Source organism: Coregonus clupeaformis, chromosome 28, assembly GCF_020615455.1.
Source record: "Coregonus clupeaformis isolate EN_2021a chromosome 28, ASM2061545v1, whole genome shotgun sequence".
NCBI lineage: Eukaryota > Metazoa > Chordata > Actinopteri > Salmoniformes > Salmonidae > Coregonus > Coregonus clupeaformis.
In genome coordinates, this window is record NC_059219.1 from 12,434,403 (window position 1) to 12,459,227 (window position 24,825).

The 24,825-nt window shown below is 44.1% G+C and overlaps 1 protein-coding gene across 2 annotated transcripts in view; it reads left to right on the plus strand.

Moving 5' to 3' along the window:
* LOC121542656 (maestro heat-like repeat-containing protein family member 1) overlaps positions 1–24,825 on the plus strand; it is a 55,148-nt gene that overhangs the window by 23,362 nt on the left and 6,961 nt on the right. The window contains exons 18-36 of one of the 2 annotated variants that reach the window (XM_041852132.2): positions 285–337; positions 754–861; positions 1,534–1,653; positions 2,236–2,358; positions 2,816–2,962; positions 6,128–6,154; positions 8,769–8,891; positions 9,191–9,270; positions 9,621–9,765; positions 14,159–14,254; positions 14,348–14,452; positions 15,076–15,211; positions 16,600–16,712; positions 19,008–19,160; positions 19,938–20,092; positions 20,438–20,603; positions 20,910–21,112; positions 21,491–21,628; positions 22,408–22,522. In XM_041852132.2, the coding sequence (XP_041708066.1) occupies positions 285–337; positions 754–861; positions 1,534–1,653; positions 2,236–2,358; positions 2,816–2,962; positions 6,128–6,154; positions 8,769–8,891; positions 9,191–9,270; positions 9,621–9,765; positions 14,159–14,254; positions 14,348–14,452; positions 15,076–15,211; positions 16,600–16,712; positions 19,008–19,160; positions 19,938–20,092; positions 20,438–20,603; positions 20,910–21,112; positions 21,491–21,628; positions 22,408–22,522 (2,306 nt within the window). The remainder of the gene's footprint in view (positions 1–284; positions 338–753; positions 862–1,533; positions 1,654–2,235; positions 2,359–2,815; positions 2,963–6,127; positions 6,155–8,768; positions 8,892–9,190; positions 9,271–9,620; positions 9,766–14,158; positions 14,255–14,347; positions 14,453–15,075; positions 15,212–16,599; positions 16,713–19,007; positions 19,161–19,937; positions 20,093–20,437; positions 20,604–20,909; positions 21,113–21,490; positions 21,629–22,407; positions 22,523–24,825) is intronic. The other variant, XM_041852133.2, reaches the window with a different exon arrangement.

The following is a 24,825-nucleotide window of genomic DNA, read 5'->3' on the forward strand; positions in this document are numbered from 1 at the left end:
CCACAACAGCTCCAGTTAAGGGACGTTATAAGTGATTCACATTTTTAAAGGCAATGTCGGGGCTATATATATTTTTTGTGATAGAGCTTTTTTAACTGTGGCCTATTTCGTCTTTCCATCATAAAAATACATAACTTGGATTTAAGTAGAGCATAGGGTATTAAAACTGATCTTAAATCATTTTAGCTCTTTGGTCGGCTTGGAACTCTTTTTGTTGTCTGGCAGGAAGTGCAGCGAGCGAGGTCTGAGTATTATGGTTTATTCTCTATTCTACTTCTTTACAGAGTCTACACCAGAAACACTAGACAACAAGAAATGGGAAGAGAGTCTATTACAGGTATGCTGGTCTTTATCTAACATCTCTTTGTCTGTCTCCACAACACTGTCAATAACAGTCACTATGGTGGTCTTTATCTAACATCTCTTTGTCTGTCTCCACAACACTGTCAATAACAGTCACTATGGTGGTCTTTATCTAACATCTCTTTGTCTGTCTCCACAACACTGTCAATAACAGTCACTATGCAGAACAGGGTGCATCCCAAATTGCATCTTATTCCTTTTAAGATGCTCTGGTCAAAAGTAGTGCACTACATAGGGAATAGGGTGCCGTTTGGGACGTAGACAGTGTCTGACACATAAAGTGTTGCATAAGAAGTGTTTGCTGTTGTTTCAGTCACAAAGGGATTTGATGTACAGCATTATGATGTAGTCACATGGCTGTGTGGTGGGGTTTTGTCTGGACATATACAGCTCCTAGCCAAGTCCCTGGTGGCCATAGCTGATGACAAGTGGAGCTGCCAGCTGGCTATAGAGGCCACGCGTTACCTCTCCACCTATAATCAGTCCCTGGAGGAGAAGGTTAGTGAACAAACCTCATCCTAACCTCTCTTCAACCATGAGTAGTGCCAACCTCATCCTAACCTCTCTTCAACCATGAGTAGGGCCAACCTCATCCTAACCTCTCTTCAACCATGAGTAGGGCCAACCTCATCCTAACCTTTCTTCAACCATGAGTAGGGCCAACCTCATCCTAACCTCTCTTCAACCATGAGTAGGGCCAACCTCATCCTAACCTCTCTTCAACCATGAGTAGGGCCAACCTCATCCTAACCTCTCTTCAACCATGAGTAGGGCCAACCTCATCCTAACCTCTCTTCAACCATGAGTAGGGCCAACCTCATCCTAACCTCTCTTCAACCATGAGTAGGGCCAACCTCATCCTAACCTCTCTTCAACCATGAGTAGGGCCAACCTCATCCTAACCTCTCTTCAACCATGAGTAGGGCCAACCTCATCCTAACCTCTCTTCATTCATGAGTAGGGCCAACCTCATCCTAACCTCGCTTCAACCATGAGTAGGGCCAACCTCATCCTTACCTCGCTTCAACCATGAGTAGGGCCAACCTCATCCTTACCTCGCTTCAACCATGAGTATGGCCAAGAGTTCTTCATGACCAATATCTTCTTGAAAACAATATATTCTACAAACTATCAAGGTTTATAGTCTTGGCTTCATGGCTCTTTCCACAGAGTTTCCTCTACAGGTGCATTGGAGTGACTCTGCAGCATTGTTACAACAAGGAGGTGGTCCAGAAGCAGCTGCAGGAGATACTGATCAGCGCACGACACAACGACGCCATCGAGAGAGCGGTAAACCTCTTAGTCCGACCCCATTTGAGTCAGGCTACGATCCTCTTGATAGCAGTTGCTTTTCAACCCCCCCCCCCCTGAGTAGCTCATAAACACCAGGGAATTTTGTACATTGATGGTTGGAATTACACAGAAACTAGGGGTTTGTTTGTGTATTTGTCTTCATACGTTCATCGTGACCCTTCATGTAATTGTCTGCGTAAGGCAGGGCAGAGCGTCGCCAGGCAGAACAGTGTGTCTTTGTACGGTGGCCTCTACAGCTAAATTGCCTAGTAAAGACAGTCTTGTGACAAGTACTCTTAAGCCTTTGATTATTTTCAAAGGCAGGTCACGTCTGCCTTCCTAAGCTGTAATTTGTGTCTGGAATTAAACGTTTTTTTCCCCCCCTCATTTCCGTTGTATTACAACCAGATGATTAGGAATTTTTGTGTTTTTACAATCTTTAGGCCTAATAACAGAGAGTGGTAGTCAAATTCTAATGACGATGTTAATGATAATATAGATGTACTATTTGGTCATTGGAGGCTTAAGCATCCATTAAACTGTACTAATTGGGTGTGTTTGGGGTAATGGGTTTCCCAGGGTGTCGCCATGGGGATCGGGCTGTGTGCCAGCAGTCATCTCGATGCCACTCTGGCCAAACTGGACGACTTTGGGAAATCTGACGCCTTCAGGAAAGCCTCCGGAATATTCAGCCTGCTCAAAGTTAGTAGGCTATGTTTTTATTTTCATCGTAGGTGGAAAAAATCATAAACTTGGCAATGTCTGCCTTGGAGGTTCTCTCAATGCCTCATACAGTCAGCAATTTGACAGATTCTGATTCAAGATTTTATGGAGTGTGTTGATTTCGTTCTACTATTTTGAGCGTTTGATTGAGCCTGCCTGGAGTGCCACATACAGTAGGCAAGATTTGCACTTTTGGGATTATTCCATTGGTTCCATTTCACCAGACGAGCTCTATCAAGCCCTGCTAAAGTATTTGAAAGGAAACATGTACAGGTATTGATAAACTGATTTAATTAGCCTAATTTGTATATTTGAAGGTTTTTACAAAGTTGACATTAATCCCACATTGAAATAGCTTTTAGTCCAGTACTAGCCTCAATCTGTGTCTGGGGAAACCTTCATCCTCCCATCACTACCTCCTCCTCCTCTTCCTCAGGACAAGAATGACATGGATGTAGAGAAGATGAAGAGCACGCTGATCCTGTGTTACGGTTACGTAGCACTCCACGCCCCAGAGGACCAGATCCTGTCCCGCATCGACTCCGACATCCTCCGCAGCATCAGTAAGCACTTCAACACCAAGGTAAGGAGCTAGGGCCTGGGAGAGATGAAGTAGGACATACAGTTGAAGTTGGAAGTTTACATACACCTTAGCCAAATACATTTAAACTCAGTTTTTCACAATTCCTGACATTTAATCCTAGTAAAAATTCCCTGTCTTAGGTCAGTTAGGATCACCACTTTATTTTAAGAATGTGAAATGTCAGAATAATAGTAGAGAGTGATTTATTTCAGCTTTTATTTCTTTCATCAAATTCCCAGTGGGAATTAGTTTTTGGTAGCATTGCCTTTAAATTGTTTAACTTGTTTCAAACGTTTCGGGGAGCCTTCCACAAGCTTCCCACAATAAGTTGGGTGAATTTTGGCCCATTCCTCCTGACAGAGCTGGTGTAACTGAGTCAGGTTTGTAGGCCTCCTAGCTCGCACACGCCTTTTCAGTTCTGCCCACACATTTTCTGTAGGATTGAGGTCAGGGCTTTGTGATGGCTACTCCAATACCTTAACTTTGTTGTCCTTAAGCCATTTTGCCACAACTTTGGAAGTATGCTTGGGGTCATTGTCCATTTGGAAGACCCATTTGCGACCAAGCTTTAACTTCCTGACTGATGTCTTGAGATGTTGCTTCAATATATCCACATAATTTTCCTTCCTCATGATGCCATCTATTTTGTGAAGTGCACCAGTCCCTCCTGCAGCAAAGCCCCACCACAGCATGATGCTGCCATCCTTGTGCTTCACGGTTGTGATGGTGTTCTTCGGCTTGCAAGCCACCCCCTTTTTCCTCCAAACATAACGATGGTCATTATGGCCAAACAGTTCTATTTTTGTTTCATCAGACCAGAGGACATTTCTCCAAAAAGTACAATTTTTGTCCCCATGTGCAGTTGCAAAACGTAGTCTGGCTTTTTTATGGCGGTTTTGGAGCAGTGGCTTCTTCCTTGCTGAGCGCCCTTTCAGGTGATGTCGATATAGGACTCATTTTACTGTGGATATAGATACCTTTGTACCTGTTTCCTCCAGCATCTTCACAAGGTCCTTCAGACGTTTGGAAATTGCTCCCAAGGATGAACCAGACTTGTGGAGGTCTACCATTTTTTTTTCTGAGGTCTTGGCTCATTTCTTTTGATTTTCCCATGATGTCAAGCAAAGGCACTGGGTTTGAAGGTAGGCCTTGAAATACATCCACAGGTACACCTCCAATTGACTCAAATTATGTCAATTAGCCTATCAGAAGCTTCTAAAGCCATGACATCATTTTCTAGAATTTTCCAAGCTGTTTAAAGGCACAGTCAACTTAGTGTATGTAAACTTCTGACCCACTGGAATTGTGATACAGTGAATTATATGTGAAATAATCTGTCTGTAAACAATTGTTGGAATAATTACGTGTCATGCACAAAGTAGATGTCCTAACCAACTTGCCAAAATGCTGGAGGAAACAGGTACAAAAGTATCTATATCCACAGTAAAACAAGTCCTATATCGACATAACCTGAAAGGCCGCTCAGCAAGGAAGAAGCCACTGCTCCAAAACCGCCATAAAAAAGCCAGACTACGGTTTGCAACTGCACATGGGGACAAAAATTTTACTTTTTGGAGAAATGTCCTCTGGTCTGATGAAAAAAAAAATAGAACTGTTTGGCCATAATGACCATCGTTATGTTTGGAGGAAAAAGGGGGATGCTTGCAAGCCGAAGAACACCATCCCAACCGTGAAGCACGGGTGTGGCAGCATCATGCTGTGGGGGTGCTTTGCTGCAGGAGAGACTGGTGCACTTCACAAAATAGATGGCATCATGAGGAAGGTAAATTATGTGGATATATTGAAGCAACATCTCAAGACATCAGTCAGGAAGTTAAAGCTTGGTCGCAAATGGGTCTTCCAAATGGACAATGACCCCAAGCATACTTCCAAAGTTGTGGCAAAATGGCTTAAGGACAACAAAGTCAAGGTAATGGAGAGGCCATCACAAAGCCCTGACCTCAATCCTATAGAAAATTTGTGGGCAGAACTGAAAAAGTGTGTGCGAGCAAGGAGGCCTACAAACCTGACTCAGTTACACCAGCTCTGTCAGGAGGAATGGGCCAAAATTCACCCAATTTATTGTGGGAAACTTATTCACCCAACTTATTGTGGGAAGTTAAACAATTTAAAGGCAATGCTACCAAATACTAATTGAGTGTAAGTAAACTTCTGACCAACTGGGAATGTGATGAAAGAAATAAAAGCTGAAATAAATCATTCTCTCTACTATTATTCTGACATTTCACATTCTTAAAATAAAGTGGTGATCCTAACTGACCTAAGACAGGGAATTTTTACTAGGATTAAATGTCAGGAATTGTGAAAAACTGAGTTTAAATGTATTTGGCTAAGGTGTACGTAAACTTCCGACTTCAACTGTATGTAATACTAAACCATCGCTAACTGTTTTTTAAAGAAAACCAATGATGGGGCATATTTGTGGCATTTGAAAGGAACATAAACCACACAACAAAAACCACAGTAAAAGGAATATGTGATTATATCAATCAGTTGAAGGAGAGATCACGCCATATCATTCAGGAGGTCTCTCTGTCTCTCCGTGGCCTCAGATGAACCTGGTTTATATCCCCAGGGATCTCCTTTACCCGCCGGCCATATGCTTAGCATTACAATGACTGTCTGAAAACTAGCCTTCATAGTTTTCTTTGTTAAATGAGTCCTGTTAAACTGCAGCATTCAGGGGCCGCTGCCAATGTATGACCTCCAGATTTCCACTTGAATTGGAGCATAGGATTTTTATGTCTGTGGTTAGGGTGGGTGGTTGGACACACACACATAAGGTGTTTAACGTTAAGAAGCCAAGTCTATATCCATTGAGTCATTTGGGTTCCACACAGGGCTCATTTAATTGGATACGGCTAGTTGGCCAGCACTGTAACATTTGCTAACCTTTTTACTGCACTGCAATGCGGATATAGAGTTCATCTGTATCTGTGAGACATTTAATGTATCGCTCTCCCATACCACGGTTAACCATCTAAATGTGGAACAGTTTCATGGTAAGGGCCTTCTGTAGTCAGATAAAACATTTTCTTAATGAGGGGAAAGAGCACATTCTCTTCTCTTTAGGGGAAAGGATATATTCTTGTCTAGTAGCGTACACTTGTGAATTAAACTCCTTGTTACTTTTATGTTGTGCAGGTTCTGGGGATTAAAATAGAGACCAAGGTACCGTGACGGGACCCTGACAAAGGATCCTCTCTCTCTCTCTACGCTCTCTCTCTCACTAAAACTCTTGTAACAATCTCTTCTCTCTAGAACGCTGCTGCTTCAACGTTCTGAACTTTTAGAAGTAAATGTCTCTCTAGTTGAAAGAGTTATGATGGGGAGGCAGTGTGTTTGTTTGCCTCTATGTTTCAGAAGTTCAGAACGTTTAGAGCTTTTGAATGCCCTCAATGTCGTACTAACACTGTATGGCTCTATGGTGTTTCTAGGGGCACTATGGTGTTTCCTTACCTTTCTGATCTAAGACTCACACCAGCTCTTAGGTTGTGATGCCAAATCAGATGGTGAAATTTGATGTTGAAATTATTTTTTCCCATCCAGATTGCAAAGCTTACATTTCTCTCTGACATTTACAGTCTCCAAATCAAGGCATGGATGATCATTCTTAAAAAATACACCCTCTACTTTTGATTTATTGTTTAATTGATATTGACCGGTATCTACAGTGCATTCGGGAAAGTATTCAGACTCCTTCACCTTTACCACATTTTGTTACGTTGCAGCCTTATTCTAAAATGGATTAAAGTATTTTTTCCCCCTCATCAATCTACACACAATACCCCATAATGACAAAGCGAAAACAGGTTTTTAGAGATGTTTGCAAATGTATTAAAAACAGAAATACCTTATTTACATAAGTATGCAGACCCTTTCCTATGAGACTCGAAATTGATCTCAGGTGCATCCTGTTTCCATTGATCATCCTTGAGATGTTTCTACAACTTGATTGGAGTCCACCTGTTGTCAATTCAATTGATTGGACATGATTTGGAAAGGCACACACCTGTCTATATAAGGTCCCACAGTTGACAGTGCATGTCAGAGCGAAAACCAAGCCATGAGGTCAAAGGAATTGTCCGTAGAGCTCCGAGACAGGATTATGTCGAGGCACAGATCTGGGGAAGGGTACCAAAACATTTCTGCAGTATTGAGGGTCCTCAAGAACACATTGGCCTCCATCATTCTTAAATGGAAGAAGTTTGGAACCACCAAGACTCTTCCTAGAGCTGGCTGCCCGGCCAAACTGAGCAATCGTGGGAGAAGGGCCTTGGTCAGGGAGGTGACCAGGAACCCGATGGTCACTCTGACAGAGCTGTGGAGATGGGAGAACCTTCCAGAAGGACAACCATCTCTGCAGCACTCCACCAATCAGTCCTTTAGGGTAGAGTGGCCAGACGGAATCCACTCCTCAGTAAAAGGCACATGACAGCCCGCTTGGAGTTTGCCAAAAGGCACCTAAAGGACTCTCAGACCATTTAGAAACAAGATTCTTGGTCTGATGAAACCAAGATTGAACTCTTTGGCCTGAATGTCAAGCGTCACATCTGGAGGAAACCTGGCTCCGCTCATCACCTGGCCAATACCATCCCTACGGTGAAGCATGGTGGTGGCAGCATCATGCTGTGGGGATGTCTTTCAGCGGCAGGGACTGGGAGACTAGTCAGAATCGAGGGAAAGATGAACGGAGCAAAGTACAGAAAGATCCTTGATGAAAACCTGCTCAGGATCTCTGACTGAGGCGCAGGTTCACCTTCAAACAGGACCACGACCCTAAGCACACAGCCAAGACAACGCAGGAGTGGCTTCGGGAGAAGTCTCTGAATGTCCTTGAGTGGCCCAGCCAGAGCCCGGACTTGAACCCAAACAAACATCTCTGGAGAGACCTGAAAATAGCTGTGCAGCAACACTACCCATCCAACATGACAGACCTTGAGAGGATTTGCAGAGAAGAATAGGAGAAACTCCCCAAATACAGGTGTGCCAAGCTTGTAGCGTCATACCCAAGAAGACTCGAGGCTGTAATCGCTGCCAAAGGTGCTTCAAAGTGAGTAAAGGGTCTGAATAATTATGTAAATGTGATATCACCGTTTTTTTATTTTTAATACATTTGCTTTGTCATTATGGGTTATTGTGTAGATTGATGAGGGAAAAAACTAACAATTTAATCAGTTTTAGAATAAGGCTGTAACGTAACAATGTGGAAAAAGTGAAGGGGTCTGAATGCTTTCCGAATGCACTGTATACATAGATTTTAAGCCAACTGAAAAGTTGTGAAATTCATCTTCAGTTGAATTTATGTGACTGACCCAACCGTACTCTATTGTTTCTTATGCCATGTGCTGAAAACATTCTATTGATGGGATGCTCTTATGAAGTTTAAGATCGTTCTTTTATGGACCCCTGACATTTCAACAAAATATAGAAATCACTACGGTTGAAATCTTTGGTCCTGCTCTAGTCTATCAATCTCTAGACGTTTTATGGATGTCAGAGGGAACTTTAGAATCATAGGGTAAGTGACTGTCTGTGTATGCTTGAGGGTTGCACTATACAACTAATATTTGGTTGTCTTGCTCACAACGATGCGAACAAACTAAACCTCTGACCGCCATCGCCAATTACCATGAACACAGTCTGAGGCTGTGTGTTTGTCTTTGTGTGTGTATTTTTGTGTGTGTTTGTGTCTGTCTGTCTCTGTGTGTGTGTGTGTGCCTCTATCGGGGTGTGTGTGTGTGTGTGTGTGTGTGTGTGTACGCTGTATTTCCCCCCCCGTCAGGACCTGACCATGAAGCTGAGTCTGATTCAGAGCGTGGGGCTCATAGCCAAGGCCATCAGCACCGTCATACGCAAACAGGGCTACATGTTCGTCCGCAAGCAGGAACTCATGGGAGTCATGATGGTCAGTGTTTGTCATCTGTTATGTCATGTTATGTGATGTTTATGTATTCTGTTATGTGATGTTTATGTATTCTGTTATGCCATTGTTATGACAGTATTATGTAGCCCTTATGACGGAGGATTAAATTAAATGTTACCTGATTTAGATCACACCAACTGCCAAACATTGTTTATGACTTGCTATGACGGCTGTTATGTCTTATGCATCTGTTAGAAAGGCTCTATGATATAAGGGGTGCTATAGTAAAGTGGTCCTGATTGTGTTGTTCCCTCTCAATATCTTCCTTTACTTTGTTGAAGGATTTTATCAAGGCAGAACCGACGGATGCCATGCGGACTCCGGTTCGCCACCTTGTGATGACGACGTGTGCCAACCTCATGTATCCTTTCATTCCAAGAGGTGTGCTAGTGGGTTGCATGTTGGAACAGAGCCCAGGGATGTCAGCCATAGACAGTCAGCCTGCCAGGAGCTTGTCAGTACCAGGTGTTTCATCTTCCTCAAGGTCTGTCCATACTAGGGTTGCAAAAATCCGGTAACTTTCCCAAAATTCCCATGTTTTCCAGAAATACTAGTTGGAGGATTCTGGATTTCCTGCTGATTCCTTCCCTCCTGATTCCAGGAATCTTCCAACCAGGATGTCTGGAAAACCTGGGAATTTTTGGAAAGTTTTGTATATCCCTAGCTCCTACTGAGTGATGTTATTAATCCTTGACCCCAGGCTGACCCCAGTAACCTGGAGCCAGCGCTGACGGAGAATGACAACTTTGAGATGCTGCGGACGTGTCTGAACGGTGTGTATGGCCTGCCCCCGCTGGACACTCCAGACAAGGACAGGGTCAAAGACGAAGAGGTGCTGGAGCCCAAACAGAGAGAGGTGAGAGGTGCTGGAACCCAAACAGAGAGAGCAGAGAGGTGCTGGAACCCAAACAGAGAGAGGTGCTGGAACCCTAACAGAGAGAGCAGAGAGAGGTGCTGGAACCCAAACAGAGAGAGGAGAGTGGTGCTGGAACACAAATAGAGAGAGGAGAGTGGTGCTGGAACCCAAACGGAGAGAGGTGCTGGAACCCAAACAGAGAGAGCAGAGAGAGGTGCTGGAACCCAAATAGAGAGAGGAGAGAGCAGAGCAGCAGCAACTCTATGATGAACATTCACTGCCTCCAATACACACTGTACAGCCAATGTGTGACCTCTAGTATATACAGTGGGGAAAAAAAGTATTTAGTCAGCCACCAATTGTGCAAGTTCTCCCACTTAAAAAGATGAGAGAGGCCTGTAATATTCATCATAGGTACACGTCAACTATGACAGACAAATTTAGATTTTTTTTCTCCAGAAAATCACATGGTAGGATTTTTAATGAATTTATTTGCAAATTATGGTGGAAAATAAGTATTTGGTCACCTACAAACAAGCAAGATTTCTGGCTCTCACAGACCTGTAACTTCTTCTTTAAGAGGCTCCTCTGTCCTCCACTCGTTACCTGTATTAATGGCACCTGTTTTAACTTGTTATCAGTATAAGACACCTGTCCACAACCTCAGTCACACTCCAAACTCCACTATGGCCAAGACCAAAGAGCTGTCAAAGGACACCAGAAACAAAATTGTAGACCTGCACCAGGCTGGGAAGACTGAATCTGCAATAGGTAAGCAGCTTGGTTTGAAGAAATCAACTGTGGGAGCAATTATTAGGAAATGGAAGACATACAAGACCACTGATAATCTCCCTCGATCTGGGGCTCCACGCAAGATCTCACTCTGTGGGGTCAAAATGATCATAAGAACGGTGAGCAAAAATCCCAGAACCACACGGGGGGACCTAGTGAATGACCTGCAGAGAGCTGGGACCAAAGTAACAAAGCCTACCATCAGTAACACACTACACCGCCAGGGACTCAAATCCTGCAGTGCCAGACGTGTCCCCCTGCTTAAGCCAGTACATGTCCAGGCCCGTCTGAAGTTTGCTAGAGTGCATTTGGATGATCCAGAAGAGGATTGGGAGAATGTCATATGGTCAGATGAAACCAAAATAGAACTTTTTGGTAAAAACTCAACTCGTCTTGTTTGGAGGACAACGAATGCTGAGTTGCATCCAAAGAACACCATACCTACTGTGAAGCATGGGGGTGGAAACATCATGCTTTGGGGCTGTTTTTCTGCAAAGGGACCAGGACGACTGATCCGTGTAAAGGAAAGAATGAATGGGGCCATGTATCGTGAGATTTTGAGTGAAAACCTCCTTCCATCAGCAAGGGCATTGATGATGAAACGTGGCTGGGTCTTTCAGCATGACAATGATCCCAAACACACCGCCCGGGCAACGAAGGAGTGACTTCGTAAGAAGCATTTCAAGGTCCTGGAGTGGCCTAGCCAGTCTCCAGATCTCAACCCCATAGAAAATCTTTGGAGGGAGTAGAAAGTCTTTGTTGCCCAGCGACAGCCCCAAAACATCACTGCTCTAGAGGAGATCTGCATGGAGGAATGGGCCAAAATACCAGCAACAGTATGTGAAAACCTTGTGAAGACTTACAGAAAACGTTTGACCTGTGTCATTGCCAACAAAGGGTATATAACAAAGTATTGAGAAACTTTTGTTATTGACCAAATACTTATTTTCCACCATAATTTGCAAATAAATTCATTAAAAATCCTACCATGTGATTTTCTGGAGAAAAAAAATCTAAATTTGTCTGTCATAGTTGACGTGTACCTATGATGAAAATTACAGGCCTCTCTCATCTTTTTAAGTGGGAGAACTTGCACAATTGGTGGCTGAATAAATACTTTTTTTCCCCACTGTACATACACACACGTTCAACCTTTAGGACACACATGAACAACCTCAAGTACACATATATGCACAGCCTTTCTCTCTGTGTATAGACATAGTCATCTCAGCAAAAACATGAACCTGCACTTTGTTCCTTCACACTCATTTTATGAAAGTATGAAACAAGGTGTCCGCGGGTCTGAAATTAATTTAATTAATTTATTTAGGCTTTAATAAGTCTAAAAATGTCTTCAATTCAGTTTTCAAAGGTCTTAAAAAATGTGACGGAGATGACTACACTGTTTTACATTGCGCTGCTGCGTAATTGTTACCACCGCGGCAAAACGGCAACATCAAATAATACTCGAGCCGCACTTTCAAGATGTTAGAGCTATCCACATGTGCGCCTCTGACTGTGTGTGTGCCAGTGTGAGTCAGGCCGTTGCCAGAGGAGAGAGAAGGGTGAAGGTACAATTTGATAGACAACAATCCTACCTAGAGCTGGGACGATAAACCGACGTTGTCCTCCTCTTACCGAAGCAATTTTGCTTATGTCGTTGTTTAGACTACACAACGTTCCTGCAGATTTTTTGGTTCTAAAACCATTATTTGGTCAACAGTAGTGTGCATTAATCTGCTTCCTGAAATGAAAGGATCTACCCTGTCCCTGTTTCGCTGCTGCCTCTCACTCCTTCTCCCCCCTTTGCACACGGAGTGAAGGGAGAGATGCATTCTGATAAGCGCAGTTGAGCAACATTTAGAAATGTAATTGTGTGAAAGACATAGTTGTTTTTAAAACAACTACTGTTACTGTTGTTAAAAAAAGAGGAGAGTCTCAGCTTTGAGTATACTGTAAAAATTATTTCTCAACTGTCAATATAGAGGAAATATAACCACTTTACAAACGGATAATAAGCCAGCGGAACGGAGTGGAGCATGCCATTTGCGGTGAAAACAATGGAATGTTTTTGTAGGATATTACATTTAATGTTAGATCATTTGCATGGCTATCTAGCGACGATATCATATTTAGATTTAGCAATCTAGCTAATGTGTTTTGAGTTCCCACTTCCTCGGGCAGCAGGTAGCCTAGTGGTTAGAGCGTTGGGTCTGTAACCGAAAGGTTGCTGGTTCAAATACCCGACTCGACAAGGTGAAAAGGCACATAACCCTAATTCGCTCCAGGGGTGCCGTACGACTATGGCTGACCCTTTAAAACCAACACATTTCACTGCACCCATCTGGTGTATGTGACAATACAACATATGTATTTATTTGTATCATTATGTAGAAAATATCCTAGGCCAATATGCACAAAAAAACATGCAGTCAAATTCATCCCTAAAATAAATATCTGATTATTCTGGATCCTATTTTGACATTGCACATCAGAATAACTATCATGCATTCCCTGAACATGTTAGATGAAATGTCTATAATAATGTCTGTCTTAGCACTGGAAAAAGTCAGTCTAGAGTCATCCCGCTTAGCTATCTTGCTTCGAAGTATAGCCATTTTTGGTTGTAGGCTAATATTCTAATGTTATCGCATAATAATAATAATTATTCATTATTAATACCTCCAGGAGACTTACTGGGTGTGAGCAGTGCTGAATCAGAAGGCTGCACAGCCAGTGGCCTAGCTCTCTAGATGGAGAGTTGACCACATGTTTTATAAAGTTACTGTGCTGTATTGTCACGATCGTCGGGAACAGAGGACCAATGCGCAGCGTTATTTGCGAACATATTTATTAAATAAAGATCACACGAACAAAAACGATAACGTGACGTCCTTGGATCAAACACAACCTACTTGGAACAAGATCCCACAAACACTGTGGGGAAACTGGCTGCTTAAGTATGGTTCCCAATCAGAGACAACAAGCAACAGCTGATACACGTTGCCTCTGATTGAGAACCACACTGGCCAACATAGAAATACTACACTAGAATGGAAAACACATGAAAACTCACACCCTGGCTCAACATACTAGAGTCCCCAGAGCCAGGGCGTGACATGTATATTTGACTTTAAGGCATTTTTTTTCACAGTGGTATCGTTATGTTATTGAGTATCATCGTAGCTGGTATAGGTATCGAAGCCAAAATTCTGGACACTTAGTTTGTGATCTAGCTAATGATTAGCCCATTGCGGCAGCCTAAACAAGTGCAGATGGGCATCCCCATACTTCAGCCATCTATAGCCTAGCCCAGGGATCATCAACTAGATTCAGCCGCGGGCCGATTCTGTTTCGTGGGTGGCTAGTCGGGGTGGCGGGAACATAATTACAAATAATTTGTAGACTACAAATTGACCACAAGAAACCCAAACAGATATAATGTTTGACTAAAACAATCATTTCAAACCTTGTTTACGATCACGTGTCTCTTTATTATGCGTGGGAATACTTGGGAACAGTCTTAAATACAACTTAATGGAACCAGCAGATACCCTGAAAGTGGAGATGGTAAAGCTTGTATCTACTCCTTTTCCCACAGGCGTTATACAAAGACACCTTCAATGCGCTTCAGGAGTTGTTGAGGAATATTCTTGCAAGAGACCTGAGTCCAGACGGACTACAGAGTGTATTCAAGGTAAGTTGGTGATAAGAAGTATACGCTTAAATGTTTACCTATTTATACAATGATCTTTAGCCCAACCTTGACCCTGCCTTTGGTTGTCCGCAGCACATTGAGGCGTGGTTGAGTTCTGGTCAGGACCATGAGAGGGAGAGGGCGATGAAGACCACAGCTCACATCCTACAGTTCTACTTCACCAGCCTCAACGTCAAAGTGAGTCAGAAAAACAACTGCAAACTGTTCTTTCCCAGGTAATATTTGGACCTTACTAGCTAAAGACCTTGAGTTTTATAGACATAAACTAACAGCAAATATTGCCGTGTTTTTCAAAACATTTGCGATGCCATAAAATTCAGTAGTGTCTCTTGTGAGCTGACCAATGTTTGCAGTGGTTCTAAAAGCTCATTTGGTAGGAACATGGGGCTTGCAGCAACAGGACCACAGATACTGAAGGACATTTAAATAAATCATCCAGAACTCCTGGAGAACAGTAGAAGTTGATATAAGTGCTTCTTTATTGTTAAAGGGATACTTCAAGATTTTGGCAATGAGGCCCTTTATCTACTTTCTCAGATGAACTGAACTGGAAGTCTATGGGTATCTGCTAGCATCCTTGTAAATACCAATAGACTTCCAGTCATTGCGCCAACGCTAGTTAGCATTGGCTCGCGAATCGACCTCTAATTTTCTTCATACTGGACACAGTCATAAAAATGGTATCTACAAGTTCATCTGGCTCTGGGGAAGTAGATACAGGGCCTCATTGCCAATATCCTGAAGTATCCCTTTAAAAGTCAAACCAACCCTTAGCCTTAATCTGGGTTTTCTGTCTGTAGAACATGGTAACCTTCCACAACCTGGGTTCTCTCCTGGGCCGCCTGGCCCCCCGATGCACCGACCCCAACCCCCTGGTCCGCAGGGCAGCCATCGACTGCATCTACACCCTGCTCTACATCCAGCTACGCTATGAAGGTAACACACACACACACACACACACTCTGTCTCTGATTCAATACGCCTTGTCTTGTATAGTTTCCTATTCTCTGCTGACCAGCTTAACTCCCCCAGGGAGCAGCTTAACTCCCCCAGGGACCAGTTTAACTCCCCCAGGGACCAGTTTAACTCCCCCAGGGACCAGTTTAACTCCCCCAGGGACCAGTTTAACTCCCCCAGGGACCAGCTTAACTCCCCCAGGGACCAGCTTAACTCCCCCAGGGACCAGCTTAACTCCCCCAGGGACCAGCTTAACTCCCCCAGGGACCATCACAGCCCATTTCTGGGCCCCTTTAATACGAGAAACTCTGTGTGCGTTCCAAATGGCACCCTATTCCCTATATAGTGCACTACATTTGACAAATCAAATCGAATCAAATTTTATTTGTCACATGCGCAGAATACAACAGGTGTAGACCTTACAGTGAAATGCTTACTTACAAGCCCTTAACCAAGAATGCAGTTTTAAAGAAAAATAAGTGTTAAGTAAAAAATAGATAAGTAAAACATTTAAATAACATAATTAAAGAGCAGCAGTAAAATAACAGTAGCGAGGCTATATACAGGGGGTACCGGTGCAGAGTCAATGTGGGGGGGCACAGGTTAGTCGAGGTAATTGAGGTAATATGTAGATGTAGGTAGAGTTAAAGTGACTATGCATAGATATTAAACAGAGAGTAGCAGCGTAAAAGAGGGAGTGGACAATGCAAATAGTCCGGGTAGCCATTTGATTAGCTGTTCAGGAGTCTTATGGCTTGGGGGTAGAAGCTGTTAAGAAGCCTTTTGGACCTAGACTTGCCGTGCGGTAGCAAAGAGAACAGTCTATGACTAGGGTGGCTGGAGTCTTTGACCATTTTTAGGGCCTTCCTCTGACACCGCCTGGTATAGAGGTCCTGGATGGCAGGAAGCTTGGCCCCAGTGATGTACTGGGCCGTACGCACTACCCTCTGTAGTGCCTTGCGGTCGGAGGCCGAGCAGTTGCCATACCAGGCGGTGATGTAACCAGTCAAGATGCTCTCGATGGTGCAGCTGTAGAACCTTATGAGGATCTGAGGACCCATGCCAAATCTTTTCAGTCTCCTTAGGGGGAATAGGCTTTGTCGTACCCTCTTCACGACTGTCTTGGTGTGTTTGGACCATGTTAGTTTGTTGGTGATGTGGACACCAAGGAACTTGAAGCTCTCAACCTGTTCCACTACAGCCCCGTCAATGGCCCATAAGGCTCTGGTCAAAAGGAGTGCACTATATAGTGAATAGGGTGCCATTTGGGATGCACACCTCTGTGTGTGGCATCCTGCTTGGAGTGAGATTGCAGTGTGTGGAGCTCAGCTGCAGCTGGTCTCATTGTCTCCCTCCCCTGGCACTAGGCTTCTCTCTGGACTATAAAGACGACTCGGTGGAGAGACTGATCACATTGAGGGAGAGCATGGACAACCCAGACCACTCTGTCCTCTACAAGACCTGCTCCGAGCTCGCCAAGGTAAGGGACTCTTATGTTGCAGGATAGGAGAATACAGTCAGTGTTAAATTCACAAAAATATTTATACATCATGTTTCACCTTAGGTTTCAAAATTCTCTATTTGTCATGGTCGACAAGCTTACAAACCCAATAAAGCAGATACCATCAGAACTCATGTCCACTGTGAAATGTAATGAATTTGCGTGTTTCTTTAGTGAAAAAATTATAAGTATAAGACGGACCATCAAAACTGCTCAGTCTAAAAAGGACTCTGTACCGTCACCACGACCACCAAGACATAACTTGGTTATTATGTCGCATTTTAATACAATTGATCAAAAATCCCTAGAAGAAACAGTTCGACATCTTAAAGCTTCCACTTGCTGTCTCGACACACTGCCATCAGACTTTTTAAAAACAATTTTTAACTCTATAACAATGGACTTATAGTTAATAGCTCTCTGCAATCAGGCATTTTCCCAACGTCTCTAAAAACAGCTGCCATTAAGCCCCTATTAAAAAAGAGAACACTGGATGCATCTATAATGAACAACTATAGACCTGTATCAAATCTCCCTTTTATAGCCAAGATCATTGAGAAGGTTGTCTTCAATCAACTCAGCAATTTTGTGACCTCATGCGGTCTTTTAGACACATTTCAGTCAGGTTTCCGAGCTCACCACAGTACTGAAATGGCCCTGATTAAAGTTTTAAATGATATATGGCTGAATACTGATTCTGATAAAGTAACAGTTCTGGTTCTATTAGATCTCAGTGCAGCATTTGACACTGTCGATCATGGAACACTTATAGATAGGCTGGAAAAGTGGGTAGGACTCTCCGGGACAGTCCTTGATTGGTTCAGATCTTATCTAGATGGCCGGAGTTACTTTGTCACCATTGGTAATCATGAATCTGATAGGGTGGCTATGACATGCGGAGTTCAACAGGGATCAGTTCTCGGACCGATTCTGTTTAATCTCTATATGCTACCTCTGGGCCAAATTTTACAGAACAACAACATTAACTACCACAGCTATGCTGATGATACTCAAATATAGATGGCTCTCGAACTGTATGACAACAGCTCAATAGACTCTCTGTGTCACTGTATAGAGCACATAAATACCTGGATGAACCAAAATTGTCTACAATTAAACCAAGATAAAACTGAGATTATTGTGTTTGGCAACAAAAATAAAAGAACAAGTATTAGTAAAGAGCTGGATTCTCTGGTCCTTAAAATCAGCGATCAAGTGCGTAATCTTGGTGTTCTGATAGACTCAGACCTCACATTTAACAGTCATATCAAAGCGGTCACCAAAACAGCATTCTATCATCTAAAAAATATAGCCAGAATCAAAGGCTTGGTGTCCCAAAAAGATCAAGAGAAGCTCATCCATGCTTTTATCTCTAGTAAGGTTGACTACTGTAATGGCATCTTAACAGGACTCCAGAAAAAGACTGTAAAACAGCTGCAGCTCATTCAGAATGCAGCTGCTAGAATGTTAACCAGGACCAAGAGAACACGGAGCACATCACTCCGGTTCTTAAATCTTTACATTTGGCTTCCAGTCAGTTACAGAATTGATTTGAAAGTGGTGCTTTTAGTTTATAAATCTTTGAATGGTTTAGGACCCGAGTACATGTCTGATATGTTTGAAGAATATAAACCGAGCAGGGCTCTTAGATCCATGAACACAGGTCAGCTAGTAGAGCCCAAACTAAACATAGAGAAGTTGCGTTTAGCACTTATGCTGTACACAACTGGAATAAACTACCAGAAGATCTTAGATGTGCCCCAAACGTATCCATTTTTAAATCCAGGTTTAATAATAATAATATAATATGCCATTTAGCAGACGCTTTTATCCAAAGCGACTTACAGTCATGTGTGCATAAATTTTTACGTATGGGTGGTCCCGGGGATCGAACCCACTACCCTGGCGTTACAAGCGCCATGCTCTACCAATTGAGCTACAGAGGACCACTTTAAATCACTTCTCTTTTCACGTGCCTACGACTGGGCACTTAAACTTAACCACACTGTTTAGCCTTATAGCTTCCTATGTTTTTATCCTATATATATATATATTTTTTTTTTTATAGTATTTTTATTATTATGTTTTCATTCTTTTTGATAAACATCTTTGTAAATCACATTGAATTGCTTCGATGTATGAATTGTGCTATATAAATAAACTTGCTTGCTAAACTCTTTCTGGAAAACCTGGGAATTTAGGGAAAGTTACTGGAATTTTGCAACCCTACTTCCATAATGTCTGTCTCCTTTTCCCCTCTGTGTGTCTCTGTAGATCATCAGTAAGCGTCTGCCCCAGCAGGAGCTCAACACTCTGATCTTCATGTTGTTTGAGGGGCTGGTGGACTCCCAGTCTAACTGCTCCAGAGCCTCCAGTGTTCTACTCAACACCCTGCTGAAGAACAGAGGAGCTGGACTACAGGACCTGGTACACGCTCACACACACACACACACACACACACACACTGTCACACACACACACACACTGTCACACACACACACACACACACACACCCTCTCTCACTCACACACTCTCACTCACACACTCACACACTCACACACTGTCACACACACACTCACACACACACACACTGTCACACACACACACTCTCTCACTCACACACTCTCAGACACTCTCACACTCTCACACACACACACTCTCACACACACACTGTCACACTCACACTCTCTCACTCATACACTCTCACCTACACACTCACACACTGTCACACACACACACTCACACACTGTCACACACACACACACACTGTCACACACACACACACACTGTCACACACACACACACACACACACACTCACTCACACACTCTCACTCACACACTCTCACACACACACTCTCACACACACACACTGTCACACACACACTCACACACCCATCTCACTCACACACTCTCACACACACACACCCATCTCACTCACACACTCTCACTCACACTCTCACTCACACACACACTCTCACACACACACACACACACTCTCACACACACACACTCTCACTCTCTCACACACTCTCTCACACTCACTCTCACACACACACACTCTCACTCTCTCACACACTCTCTCACACTCACTCTCACACTCACTCACACACTTTCTCACACACACACACACACACACACACACACACACACACACACACACACACACACACACACACACCCTCTAAATGAGCTGTGTGTGTCAGGTATCAGAGATGCTGGAGGTGCTGCACATCCGTCTGCAGATGATCAGTGAGGAGCAGGTGAAGGTGTCTGTGGCCCAGTCCATCCTCATCCTGGCTACACAGCACCTCCAGACTGTCATCAACACACTCATCTCCTACCCCCTGCCCTTCGACAGGTGAGAACCCTCTCTCTCTTCTGTATAACACGCTCATCTCCCCCCTCCCTCTCCTACACCCTGCCCTTCGACAACTGAGATCCCCCTTTCTCTCTCTTCCTTTCTCCCTGCTTCATTTGACATGTTAATTCTCGCTCTCTCGCTCTCACTCATAACACACACACACACACACACACACACACACACACACACACGAGTGAGACATGAATCTTCCAACCAGTATTTCTGGAGAACTGAGGAATTTCTGGAAAGTTAGACATTTTGCAACCCTATGTGTAGTAGCAGAGCAAATGGTTTCACTGCCTCCCTACGCCTCATGGTCAGTTCTCCCTGTGTGATCCCCAGTTGGAGCTGTGAGATGTGGATTGCCCTGGGGGCAGACAGTAACCTGGCCTCTCAGATCATGGAGATGCTGATGGAGAAGCTCAACGTCATGGTGCCCTACGTGGACAAGAAGGAGTCCATGATGAGAGCAGGCCTTACGAAGGTGGCCACCAGTCACCCTCTAGCTGTGAGTAGCAGGTTGTAGAGAGCTATAAATAAAAAAAATAAAAAAATATGCCATTTAGCAGACGCTTTTATCCAAAGCGACTTACAGTCATGTGTGCATACATTATTGTGTATGGGTGGTCCCGGGGATCGAACCCACTACCCTGGCGTTACAAGCGCCGTGCTCTACCAGCTGAGCTACAGAGGACCACGCTATGATGAGCTATGATGAGACTGTAGATGTCTGGGTAATGGTGTGTTGCTAGGTTTATTTGTGTTAAATGTACGAGTCTGAGCAATCATTTTCTATGATATTCTATTCTGTCAGATGACTTGTGCCCTGAAGGAGATGATGCTGAACGGCCAGAGCCAGGAGGCAGTGGTGTCCCTGTTCCCTCAGCTCTTCAGCTCCCTGCTGATCCGCCTGGGCTCCAGCGTGGGGGTCACACTCCCCAAAGACATCAATAGCAACAGCATTGGAACAAACAGGAAGAGCCCCACCAAACTGGCCGCCGGCTTCGACGTGTGTGGGTGGGTTAGGAGCCGACATACGCTAGCTAGCACATACTGTATCATAAGACAGACGGGGTCGAGTGCAGAGAGACTCCATTAGATTAGCTGGAGAGCCACTGTTAGAAAATAACAAGAGGTTGGGCCTACAGGGATCCACATAGACATCCATATACCTCCCAGAAATGGTCATTGCGGAGATCATCCAAATATAAAATATAAAACGTAAATATACATTAGGAACTGGTACCAAATACTACATGAAGTTATCAGTACAGGTAATGAAAAAGATGAATGACAGTATCAGTTTCACTGATCATAGTTGCCATACAATGTGAAGTGAAGAAGCATTTTACTTTCAGGTAACCCCTTTGTCTGTGTGTGTTCCTGGGTCTGCAGGGTAGCGGTGGAGGCGTTGCGGATCCTCCTGGCCCGGGCCCAGCTGGACGATGTAGTGAAACCTCTGGACCAGGAGGGGGCCTGGGACAAGATGAAGGACCCCCAGCAGCACACCACCGGGGTCACCCTCCTAGCCAGGTACACCCTGACCCTAACCCTAGCTTCATGTCCACATCCCAGTTCAACCCTAACCCTAGCTTCATGTCCACCTCCCAGTTCAACCCTAACCCTAGCTTCATGTCCACATTCCAGTTCAACCCTAACCCTAGCTTCATGTCCACCTCCCAGTTCAACCCTAACCCTAGCTTCATGTCCACATCCCAGTTCAACTCTAACCCTAGCTTCATGTCCACATCCCAGTTCAACTCTAACCCTAGCTTCATGTCCACATCCCAGTTCAACCCTAACCCTAGCCTCATGTCCACATCCCAGTTCAACCTTAACCTCATCCCTAAGCCTAGCTTCATGTCCACATCCCATTTCAACCTTAACCTCATCCCTAACCCTAGCTTCATGTCCACATTCCAGTTCAACCCTAACCCTAGCCTCATGTCCACATCCCAGTTCAACCTTAACCTCATCCCTAACCCTAGCTTCATGTCCACATTCCAGTTCAACCCTAACCCTAGCCTCATGTCCACATCCCAGTTCAACCTTAACCTCATCCCTAACCCTAGCTTCATGCCCACATCCTGGTTCAACCCTAGCCTCAACCACAAACCTAACCCTAGCCTCATGTCCACATCCCGGTTAAACCCTCAACCACAACCCTAACCCTAACTCTAGCTTCTTGTCCACATCCCAGTTCAACCCTCAACCTCAACCCTAACCTAGCTTCATGATATTCACAGAGTAGCTACCCTATATGCTGTATCAGTTGGTGTGAGCGGTGTGGTGTGGTGTTGTGTTGTTTTCAGGGCCATGGCCAGGCACGCAGGCCCCCGTCTCCCGGCCATAGTGGAGTGTCTGTGCCCCTGTCTCAACAACATCTACGAGTGTCAGAGGGTCACTATCACAGCCTTCTTCTCTGAGGTGAGCCAAGCCCAGGACCCACTGTTGTAGGTCTGTAAGAAGGAAGCAAATGGTATAATGTCCACCACTACACTGATTATACCTATCCAGACCCTTCAGATCTGCAATCATCTAAAGTCTGTGTCACACAAAGCAATTTGGACGCAATTTCTGTTGCAGATGCAAGTTGCAAGTGACATCTCAAGCAACTTTGCTGATACACGAAGCAATTCAAATGCAATTGAAATTGCATGCAGCATCACTCCTGTCATACATCACATCACGGTTTCATAAATGATTTGTTTAGCCAAATGTTTGGTAATTGTAACATAATCGATATAGACAAAATGCTGCCTGTACAATTTAGCTAGCTAGCCAAAATGTTACCTATTTGCCAACCATGTTTTGCCAAGCTACTGTAACTAGCTAGCAAACCAAGCTAGCGATGAACTAAGCTAACTAGCTAGGGCAGTTCAGGTTGGAAAGAGAAAGGTCTGGGTTCACTTTAAAAATTACATTAATTGACTGCCAGACCATGTACATAAACCATGACTAGACATGGTGTCTAGAATGTTTTTATACATTTCCCATTTGGCATGTCTCTTTTGTCGTGGTTTGCAGCAGCACTGACCGCTGTGTTGACATGACAACTGGATCAGAGTTCCAAAGGATGAGTCATGTAAACTTTTTTTCTGCTCACTGATTGGACATTGCATACAGTTGGTTGTGTGAAATAGGATTGATTTCTATCTCATGCGATGCAATGCAACTAAGTTGCAGGCGATGTTTGGGGTGTGACACTGAGCAACCCAGATGCAATTCTGTAAGGTGAGCAACATAAATTGCATTCCGATTGCTTCGTGTGACATCGGCCTCAGGGTTGGGGCCTCAGGGTTGGGACTCGGGAGTCCTCCTGTCATCTCACTGACATTCTGTCAGGGAGTTACAGTGAGGGGAAAAAAGTATTTGATCCCCTGCTGATTTTGTACGTTTGCCCACTGACAAAGAAATTATCAGTCTATAATTTTGGTAGGTTTATTTAAACAGTGAGAGAAAACAATCCAGAAAAACGCATGTCAAAAATGTTATAAAATGATTTGCATTTTAATTAGGGAAATAAGTATTTGACCCCCTCTCAATCAGAAAGATTTCTGGCTCCCAGGTGTCTTTTATACAGGTAACGAGCTGAGATTAGGAGCACACTCTTAAAGGGATTACCTGTATAAAAGACACCTGTCCACAGAAGCAATCAATCAATCAGATTCCAAACTCTCCACCATGGCCAAGACCAAAGAGCTCTCCAAGGATGTCAGGGACAAGATTGTAGACCTACACAAGGCTGGAATGGGCTACAAGACAAGCAGCTTGGTGAGAAGTTGACAACAGGTGGGGTGATTATTCGCAAATGGAAGAAACACAAAAGCACTGTCAATCTCCCTCAGCCTGGGGCTCCATGCAAGATCTCACCTCGTGGAGTTGCAATGATCATGAGAACGATGAGGAATCAGCCCAGAACTACACGGAGGATCTTGTCAATGATCTCAAGGCAGCTGGGACCATAGTCACCAAGAAAACAATTGGTAACACACTACGCCGTGAAGGACTGAAATCCTGCAGCGCCCGCAAGGTCCCCCTGCTCAAGAAAGCACATATACATGCCCGTCTGAAGTTTGCCAATGAACATCTGAATGATTCAGAGGAGAACTGGGTGAAAGTGTTGTGGTCAGATGAGACCAAAATCGAGCTCTTTGGCATCAACTCAACTCGCCGTGTATGGAGGAGGAGGAATGCTGCCTATGACCCCAAGAACACCATCCCCACCGTCAAACATGGAGGTGGAAACATTATGCTTTGGGGGTGTTTTTCTGCTAAGGGGACAGGGCAACTTCACCGCATCAAAGGGACGATGGACAGGGCCATGTACCGTCAAATCTTGGGTGAGAACCTCCTTCCCTCAGCCAGGGCATTGAAAATAGGTCGTGGATGGGTATTCCAGCATGACAATGGCCCAAAACACACGGCCAAGGCAACAAAGGAGTGGCTCAAGAAGAAGCACATTAAGGTCCTGGAGTAGCCTAGCCAGTCTCCAGACCTTAATCCCATAGAAAATCTGTGGAGGGAGCTGAAGGTTCGAGTTGCCAAACGTCAGTCTCGAAACCTTAATGACTTGGAGAAGATCTGCAAAGAGGAGTGGGACAAAATCCTTCCTAGATGTGTGCAAACCTGGTGGCCAACTACAAGAAACGTCTGACCTCTGTGATTGCCAATAAGGGTTTTGCCACCAAGTACTAAGTCATGTTTTGCAGAGGGGTCAAATACTTATT